This window comes from Daphnia pulex, chromosome 12 (genome assembly GCF_021134715.1).
Source record: "Daphnia pulex isolate KAP4 chromosome 12, ASM2113471v1".
Taxonomy (NCBI): domain Eukaryota; kingdom Metazoa; phylum Arthropoda; class Branchiopoda; order Diplostraca; family Daphniidae; genus Daphnia; species Daphnia pulex.
The window spans coordinates 1,781,676-1,791,188 of record NC_060028.1 but is presented as its reverse complement, the minus strand read 5'-3'; the positions used below and the strand labels follow the sequence as shown (position 1 = coordinate 1,791,188).

At 37.5% G+C, this 9,513-nt stretch overlaps 2 protein-coding genes and 1 pseudogene across 4 annotated transcripts; all 3 read right to left on the bottom strand.

The window, feature by feature from the left end:
* Positions 1 to 98: 98 nt before the first annotated feature.
* Positions 99 to 2,568, bottom strand: LOC124209018 (annotated as a pseudogene).
* A 1,264-nt stretch (positions 2,569 to 3,832) lies between these two features.
* LOC124209321 lies at positions 3,833 to 6,239 on the bottom strand. Of its 2 annotated transcripts, none has more exons than XM_046607265.1 (4): positions 5,744 to 6,239; positions 4,845 to 5,502; positions 4,518 to 4,781; positions 3,833 to 4,440 (listed from the first exon to the last, which is right to left on the bottom strand). In XM_046607265.1, exons 1-4 carry the CDS (start codon positions 5,922 to 5,924, stop codon positions 4,188 to 4,190), a joined length of 1,356 nt encoding a protein of 451 aa, XP_046463221.1. In that variant the 5' UTR covers positions 5,925 to 6,239; the 3' UTR covers positions 3,833 to 4,187. The 2 variants fall into 2 exon arrangements, with proteins under 2 accessions (XP_046463221.1, XP_046463220.1); XM_046607264.1 differs by having other exon boundaries at positions 4,845 to 5,505; positions 5,744 to 6,081.
* Positions 6,240 to 7,312: 1,073 nt separating this feature from the next.
* LOC124209323 (RUS family member 1-like) lies at positions 7,313 to 9,452 on the bottom strand. 2 transcript variants are annotated; one of them, XM_046607266.1, is made up of 9 exons: positions 9,272 to 9,452; positions 9,023 to 9,183; positions 8,735 to 8,895; positions 8,463 to 8,676; positions 8,282 to 8,400; positions 8,006 to 8,205; positions 7,702 to 7,934; positions 7,505 to 7,610; positions 7,313 to 7,428 (listed from the first exon to the last, which is right to left on the bottom strand). In XM_046607266.1, the coding sequence occupies exons 1-9, from the start codon at positions 9,345 to 9,347 to the stop codon at positions 7,373 to 7,375; spliced, it is 1,326 nt and encodes a 441-aa protein (XP_046463222.1). In that variant the 5' UTR covers positions 9,348 to 9,452; the 3' UTR covers positions 7,313 to 7,372. The 2 variants fall into 2 exon arrangements, with proteins under 2 accessions (XP_046463222.1, XP_046463223.1); XM_046607267.1 differs by having other exon boundaries at positions 9,023 to 9,174; positions 9,272 to 9,446.
* Positions 9,453 to 9,513: the final 61 nt, after the last annotated feature.

The window sequence follows — 9,513 nt, the reverse complement described above, 5'->3', positions numbered from 1 at the left end:
TATTCATCCAACCGAACGATAAGCTTTTATTTCTAAAGAATGACAAAATAAAATAATCATAATAAACGTGGAAGAATTTTCCGGAAGATTTTACTTACGATGAGGGCAAACTGCTTTGTGAAATTTCAAATTTGGGAATTAAGATGTCCATTGATTGGGTTATTAAACAACAAAACAATAGCGCGGCAGCCAGGTTTCAGCAGTCTAACCATTCCGTTGAATGTTTCAGAACGCAGTTCATGGAGTTTTAATTCCGTTTTAGTTGTTTGTCGAGGGGTTTAATTGAGTTACCCCTTTGTTTTTCTTTTGAATTGTTTCTTCTTCTAAACGCCTAAAAATCAACTGAAAAATGAAACAGAGTTCCTTAACATAACTGAAATGATAAAACTGTTCAGCAATGCTTGATATAACGATAAATGTAAAAAATTACACAAGGTAAGTCATGACGTATCCCACTGCCGCGATAAAGAGAACTGGAAAGAGTCAAATTACTGAAAATTAGTATAACTGAAGGGAAAAATTTTAAAATTTAAAATTTTATTTTCTGAACCTGTTCCAACAACTGAGCCGACAGCAAGAAGTTCTTGACGAGTGATATGATCTCCGAGAACTTCAGCCGCTGTCACAAAGCGTGCAGTGATTCGACCAAAAATACCTTAGCGTGTTCATCAACGATCGTTGATGAAGGAACTCGAGTTCCTAAATGTTTTAAATTTAAATCGCATATAAATTGGGATGATAATTAAAGTAGATGTGAATTTTTTAAAGAACCAAATTTATACCTTCACAACTGTTTGATGTGCTAACGGTTGTGCAGTTCCCATGATTTCAGTTAAAGTACGATGAAGGAATTCAATGCTAGAGTTCCAATTGTCTACCCCGGAAACAAAATAAGGTTGCGAAAGCCAACTATATAGCTTAGACGTCGAATATATTGACGCCATAAACAATAACTAGCCTTGAGTAGTTGTCTCAGTATTAGGAGATTTCCCATCTGTGTTAAAAAAATTCGACTTTTAATTATTGAGAAAAACCGAAGGAGCCATTTGTTGAAACCTTCTAGTAGTGCGCGAAGGAATTCCGTTTGTTTTTCCCTAAAAACATAGCTGAGACAATTCGATCACGACTGAATTCAAACTGGCGAGTAAACTGTCGAAGTTGTTCTCGCCCTTTTCCATCCTCTTCTCTATCATCTGTTACAAGAATGGTACAGAGGTGTCGGCGGACATTTGAACTCTCGGGTGGGCAGAGTGAATCGAACATATTCTAGTAGCACAGCTCAGATTAATGTTTCTGTTTTTTTTTCGTTTTTAGTCGAAAAGTAAAAAAAAAAAACCTACTTGAGAAGAAAGTCTTGGCAACTGAAGATATTTGTTGGTTTCGATCACGTCTTTTAATGTTGAGTAAGGTAAATCTGCCATACTTAATCGGGCAGCTGGCTTGTCACGGTCTTCATGAAACAGTAAGAGATAATCTCATTTTGAAGGGATATCAAACTTTTCGGAAAGAGTTTGTGTGGCGGTGTGGCCTCTATGTTTATAACTGCGCGTAACTGCAATCGAATAAATGTACGTGGTTATGATAACAAAGTTTCTTATTTAATTAAGTGCCAAATACAAAAATTCCAGTAATAAAGTGAGCTCTACCCAAAAACGGCATGAGATCTATACTTGAAAGCCAAAGTCAAGTAACGTAGACGGACGTCGGACGAGTTCCAATTTTCCAAATATCAGCACACGGAATTTGTTATCTTTCCAGCCACTTAAAAACTGTTCTGAATTCTGGTCATTAATTTCGGTTATCAGATTACGTGAAAACAGGTTCCTAAAAAATTCTGTCGATTACGGAATATAGCAATTATCTGAACACATGACACATTCAGGATTTAAATGTTTCATCATACCTATAACTCTGACAGTGCTATTAATTCATCATCCTTGTAGCATGAGATTCTAGATTCCATCACCAGGACAATATGTGCTGGGAGTTCTCCTCTTTTCCCTCCAAGTTTATGAGCTAACTCGGTTTCTTGGTCAAAGTGAACTGTAGCTAAGTTTATTCCAATTGGATTCAAATCTTCTACCAATTGTTGCCACATATGGGCAACACATGAACACACACACATCAGACACCATTCAGAATAGAAAAAAATCAAATAAGGTTGGTTTTGACTTTGTGGGGAAATTAGATTTTCATAACTCCTACACAAACAATATTGTTAGAACCTCCTATAAAATATATTAAAACAAATGTACTTTATTACCTCATTGTAATTCTATGCTGATGAAATGCAGTAATTTCAGACATTTTAAACTGAAATCTAAATCCACCATGTACTGAGAAAAATGATCATCTATCTCCAAACCCAGTATTAGGGTTGTTCATGTTGATCAAAAAGTTTCTTCGGGCAGGATCTGACACCAACTGCAAACCATACATCTATACTTCAGAACTGTAAACTTATTGAAAATAAAATTGTAAAAGTACCTCATATGCTTTATGAATCTCCACAAATTTTTATTCTGCATTTTTATTTTTATCTGGATGCCTAAATACAGTAAGAAACATTTTTATCACAGCTATCAATTTATTTTACAAAACAAAAGTACAATCACCAGTAACTTTGACATATATTGTCGAGAATATCCTTTCTCTCCTTCTTTTTCAGTAATCAATTTTTTCGAGGAATTCATCATAAAAAACTGTACAAAAATTGCCGAAGCTTTTTATTTACTTTTCAAACGCAGTTATTAGCAGACAACTTTGCTTCGTGTCAAAAATAAATCAAATAATGAATCGAAGTGCCACCTAGCGATAAGAAATTTAGGCTTTACATTCTAAACTTATTCGTGCAGAAGATGACGCAACAGTCAACTATTGGGGGAGGTGGGAAAAGTGAAAATGACATTGACAATTTTATTTTACGTTCCGTCGTGCATGGAGTTTAGTTTATGCCACAGCCCACATGTTACTTGTTGCATATGCAATATGAAATTCTTTATTACTGGTTAATTCATATTTTTCGTTTCAATCCATTCCTGTAAACACCTTTTCCTGCTTTTATATTAAATTATTTACAGTGTGTGCATGGTGTGTGTTTGTTGTTTTTCCAAATTGGGCGTCGTGCCGCTTGCAGCAGTGCACAGCACTTATACTCGCGTATAACATTGTCAGTTAACCAACAAGATTAAGGTTGCTATTTATAAATACTACGTTTGTACTGCCGTTTTATCGGCACCATGCCTATTCCTCTCTCTATCGCTAGTTAAAGTGGTTGGATAATGGCGACACGATAGATCATTTGATTACGTGAGATCTCCTCCCACGACCCGAGCAAACCAATACGTAAAGAGAGATTGGACAAAAGGAAACTTACGGTAATTTCTCTAAGATAAAGTGCAAGCCTCTAAATATCTAAGAATGATGGTGTGTTGCGCAGACTTTAATGCTATCGCCAGTTCCGGTGAGTTAATCGGCAGTTCCACCGCTATTTTGTGGACCATGACGAAAGCTTGTGAAAGTGCTTGATTATTGTTAGGCCATTCAGAAAATTCCTGAAAAGATGGGGCATTACATTACGAGAAAAGAGAAACTGAGGCGAGGCCTAAGGAAAGTGGTGGAGGTGATGGGTAGTGCGGAGAAAATTCTTTATGTTTGTCGTGCACCCTAATTTTTCTAGAATCGAACAGTGCATGCGTCAATGAGATTCAATAAAAGGTGCTAATCTAAATGAAAAGTAGTAGAAAATGCTGCACGATCACAATCTATAAAATATGCTTAGCAATATGGCAGAAATAAAACACAAACGAGACTTAAAGAAAAAACAATTTACTTTTGAATGGTCGTTTGTATATTGAAAGTCGATAACATGTTATCACAGAGAATTAATTTTGAGCAACGCTGAATACGTGCCAGGTCAAAAAGTTTAACCACAACATCTAACCGAAAATATTCAATACATCACACTTTCGAATGGGGATTCATAAACTGCCTGGCAAAATATTGCTGAAAATGCAGCCTCAATGAATCACCAAGAGGAATAGGGAACGCTTAGGTACGACGGGGGAATAAATAGTTATTTACACAGTGATACTTTAGAAAATCAGTCCAAAAAAAGTTTTAACAAGAGAATTTTGCTATCAGTCTACCTTGAGTAATGCAAACGTCAACCCCCTCCTTCCCTCGACTTAATGTTCGCTCAACGACAATTTTCCATTAATATCTAAACGAGCCGTCTGAGTATGAAACTTCACTTGAAGTGATTTACCGTTGAAATGGACGATCTGGTTGAATCGATACTGGCAGCTTTTGACGTAGATATGACCATCTTGCTCGCCGACGTGTTTGAGGGTTGAACTCAGCTGATATGTTTCCAAATCGATATTCAGACTCTTTAACTCGCTTGTTTCAGAATAGAATCTCAGGCCGTTTCGCTCGATGCTGCATAATTATTAGAAAGAGACATGTCATCGATAAAGAGCCATATAACTTATACGATTATGTATTCGAAAATTTACCAGATGTTTTCTTCAGACTTGGAATTCCACAGTTCTTTGGATAACATGTGATGGAAGCACGACGAAGCCCCACAGCCGCAAGGTCTCTGCATGATTACTTGATGTCGATCAAACTTTTCCCACTTGTGATCTCTCTCTGAAATCAGTTCCTCGAATGACTTGAAGGATTCCCAACAAGTACGGACGCCAGCTTCGTCAATCACATATGCGACTCCACGTTGATTGCTCGAGAATTTGATTGAGTAGGGCGTAAATTTGACATAACTTGAAAAGAAAAATGACTTAAAATTATTAAGAAACAGTAAATTATACTTAATACCAATTTACCAAGCCTTTCCAGAGTGAAGTGTGAAACATCCGAACAATCCTCGTTTGTTCTTTAGCACATGTCCCATAGGATGCGAGAATCCCCAATTTGTCAAGTTGTTGTCAGCAAATGCAGAGATTTCCGAAAGCTTATTTTCAATAAAAAATGAGCCATTTTCTGTGGTGTACATCATGAAATCTTCAGGCATAGAGTCAGTTTCGGCATCCAGAGGGAAACCTTGAAAATCATCTTCTTCTTGAATGCCAACTGGAAGAAATGGTGTATCAGGAAAATATGGATGAGGACCATAGCTTTCAGCAGGTTGGTTGAAGGTCAAACTTTCAGGGTAGATTTCATAGCTTGTTTCGGGGATTTGTGGTACTGTCCAATGTTGGGGTTCGTAAAGGTGTGTTGTCTGGGGATGAAATGGCAAGCTATTCATGCAGTAGCTGTTTGACGGTGACAAGTTTGCATGCACACACATTGCAGTATCTTGCTGAAACAAAGCCGTGTGAGGAGACTGCAAGACATACACGGTATTTGGATTGTAGTTCACGAGGCTCATGGCAAGGGTGTCTTCTTCTAATTCAAGTAGGCAATTTTGAAGTGGTTCATGTTGGATACAATCAGGAACACACTGATATTCAAGGTTTTCCTCATTGGCATCTGGAATATAATCTGCTGTAAAACAAAAGTGAACAGAACATTAGACAGCATGCCGACAAGAAATCACTCAAACCGTATTAATTGACTAATAAATTTAAAGGGCTTTTCAACTTAAAAACTTTCCTTTCTGTTTTCATTAATTGTCACTTATGTGTAAAGAATAAGGTCAAATCTCAAGATAGAAATTGTGCTTATAAAAACACTGTTTGAACACTTATTATTACAGAATAAAGAAATGAATGTCTGGACAAACCTGAGGAATAATATTCAGAAGGATCAATTTCATTTACTTGCTGGTCACTTTCATTTTGCGCCTCTTGTTCACACAAATATTTACCCAAACAAAATGAAAATTCATCCACCCAAACATCGATGGGATTAGAGTTGGGATCAAGAATACGGACTAGTTTAGGAGAAGCAATGGCTAACGACATGGTAGAATAAACGATCAAAACCTAAACCGCAAATTAAATTGATAACAAAAACAATACAATTATCCACGACGACCTAAGACAACCTTCCTCACGTGCGTCTAGAGGCCGAATAAAATTTCTTTGTCCTACGGTTTCCTTCCTACGACCTTGATATTTCGAGGGGCCCTCTGATTGGCTGTTTCGAACCGGATGTGAAATTTCTTGATTGCCAAACCGTCGACAATAGGACATTATAAAAATTACATAAAAATATTGATGGATTATTTCAACACTTTTTTATTGCATTTAATTTTTTAATTCTAGTTATTTAACTTTATCACTTAGCAGTTTTAAATAGGTTGCACATGTCAAGAATTTTCTCCCTGATTTTGCTCTGTTGAGTTGATGGTTGAAAAAAAGACGTAACCGTATAAAGTATAATAGACACCAGGAAAAGTGTAAAACCAAACCAACCCAGGTAAAACTGTAACTTCGTCTTTGTATCACTCTAGATATGCTGTTGATCTACTGCAATGGATACATGATAAAGAGTAGACAGCTACCAATAGTTACAAACAACTACCAACAGTTATAAACAACTACATAATGCAGCACAAAATTTTGAGACATAGATCATTGTTGTCCATCGTACATTATTTCGTCATTTTAATGTCGTTTTTTAGTGTTTGTTATTTGTAGTGTTTGCATCGTAAGAAAAGGTAACGAGGTAGTACTCGAACGAGTAACAGAATTGAAAAAGTTCAAATAAGAACCATGTTATCGTCATCGTTCAGAGTTCCAATCATTGAGTTATTTCTTCTTAGTGACTACGATTATGCAAATATTCTAAAAAAGAGAAAGTCCAGCGTTCATCCGACGCCATCCGGCAAGAATATCAAGGGGCCAAGGATGAAGCGATAACCAATGAACATCTGCTGAAAAACATCGAGAAAGAAATCAACGAATACGAGTCACAGCTGATGGAGTTGATGCAGGCCACTTTTCCATGCATCCAGCGACTGGAAGAAATCGCCCTGCGGCCTCACCCTTTCTCCACACCCGACTATATCGACTTGTTGATAGCCGCCGAGAAACAAGAACATCGTCCAGGATATCAGCAGAGAATCGCCACACTACAAAAACTCCGCCAAATGGCCGACATCACGGCCAAACTGATCCGCGATAAGCGTACAGCTCAAAAACCACCACCGCCACCGAAACCCCAGCCACCCACGGATAGATTCGGAAGTCGTCGTTTGTCGTCATTATTCGCCACTTTTTCTCGTTCTTTCAACAACAGCGGTTCGTGAAATTACCGGAAATTACCCACAGCACCTTGCTTTCATGTTTGTGTACACAACGATGAATTATGTGAAGTATAATTAAATAAAAGCAGATTTCAATTATCCTCCAGTTTTAAAAAATGTATTTAAAATTTCCCGCTTTAATGATTTTTTTTTGTCCAATTTTCACCATGATGCTCTCCATTCGCCTGGGGCTAACAGCGACTGACCCAGATTCCAACCTTAATAAAAATTAAAAACAAAATAATGTGAAAACATATGATTTAAGCATACGTAGAAATCACCAATCTGACTCACCTTGATTTACTAGACCCTGCTGAAGCTCTTTCCAATAGCTACTTTTCTCCAGTTGATTCAGCGCGTTCGAGATATCACCGTCGAGCGGTGGGTCCAAATCCATAATCTTCCTCAGGCCAAAGGAGAAGTCAAAATGTACTACTTGTAGACTTTTTTTTGAAGAGAAACAGACTTTATTGAAGGGAACTCTGACTTACCGAATATCCGGAAGAAAGCATGGCAGATAGAACAGCCTGCGAGTAAGATTCCAGCATATCTTCCACCGTACAATCTCGCCGATAGATGACGTAGATAGTTTTAGTGAGCGAATCAGGAATCACAGCAAAATTCCGTTCAGAATAATGAGCCAAATGCTTTTCAAAAATACTTTGGGATGCAACAGCCTTGATTGAGCATCCAAGTTGTATTCGGTAACCGCACAAATCCTCCTCTGAGCCAAGGTGAATAAAAATATTAATAATTCATTATCCAATTGATTAGGCTATTAAATGATAAAATTACCAGTCGGAATGAGTCCTATGATGACGGGTTCAAGTCGGTTAACTTCTTTAACGGACGCCACATATTTGGTTGAGGCAAACTGCTTCAAAATAATCATATATCTAGCCCTATTAAGAGTTTCCATGGTGACGGCTTTTACAGCCTTCAGGTTAGCGAAGACGTGCAACAACGTAAAGAGGAAAAACATTAACCATGTCAACCTATGTGGAGGAAATAAATTTCGATAATAATTGGCTTTATAAAAAATAAAAGAGAAGGAAAACTAGTACCACATACCCTGTAGCGCCATCTAAAATAGGTAAAAGCCAAAGACTAGTTATTAGGGCAGCTAAATTCACCAGGGTTTCTTGGCTTCCGTCCTTGGCCGATACATCGGCAAGATTCCCTTGTCGGGCCTGTGGCACAAATACTTGTATATCAGTCAATCCGTAGTTAATTGTTAAAATTGTGTTGAAACCTGATGTTGGGTTAAAGCTGCTCTTGTTGCACCTCCAGCTACTCCAACAATCGATTTGGCTACCCCAGCAACACAAAGAATACTAGTCATAGTTCCGTTAGATCCTCCAACTGCCGCTACAGCATAAGGAGCACATAATTCTAGGCTTAGAGCACAGTCATTGAGAAGGTCTGCAAAAAACCTCCATTTCTTACTATCTGCATCTAGCTTGGTGCTGAAATATAATTATAAACATGCAAAATATTAATAAACAATGCTGAAAAAGTGCTCACCCATTGCACCAAGCAAACAGTATTCGGCCAACCATTCCAGTACCATCTTTTATCAACCACATTAATGTAGCAGCCAAAGGAGTAGAAGTGCTGCTTCCTACTCCGACTCCTTCTAGTATAGCCCTCGTTGACAAAGATCCTGATAAGCTACTAGCGAAAGCCTTGAATACATACAAATATGGTGTTCAACCATAATAACATTTAGATCACAATCTCATTTGTAAGCATATAAGCATAGCTTGATGAGTCAGCTTGACCCTCAATGGCTTTTAGAGAATAATGAAATACCTGAATTGTATCCCAGATTTGGTACTCTAAATAGTCATCACTGACTGATGAAGGGTATCCTTGGGGTAAAAAAACTGAACTCAGTAAATGGGTGATGCCCCTGAATTTCCCATTAGAATCCAAATCTGAATCAATGCAAACGACTCCATTTTCTGTTGTGTCTGCAAAGAGAAACAAATCATGAGATTGTACACATTTATTAGCACGTACATCAGATCAAATTTTGTTACAAAACAAATATTCAATTACCAGTAACTTTGACATATTGTCGAGAATATCCTTTCTCTCCTTCTTTTTCCGTAATCAAAGTTTTCAAGGAATTCATCCTAAAAACTGTACAAATATCGCCAAACGTATTTTCGCTAGCTTATTTACTTTTTTTCAAACGCAAACATAAGCAAACAACAACTTTGCTTCGTGTCATAACAATGTACCACTGCCACCTAGCGATAAGAAATTAGATTTTTACATTCTAAAGTTCGTGCACAAGA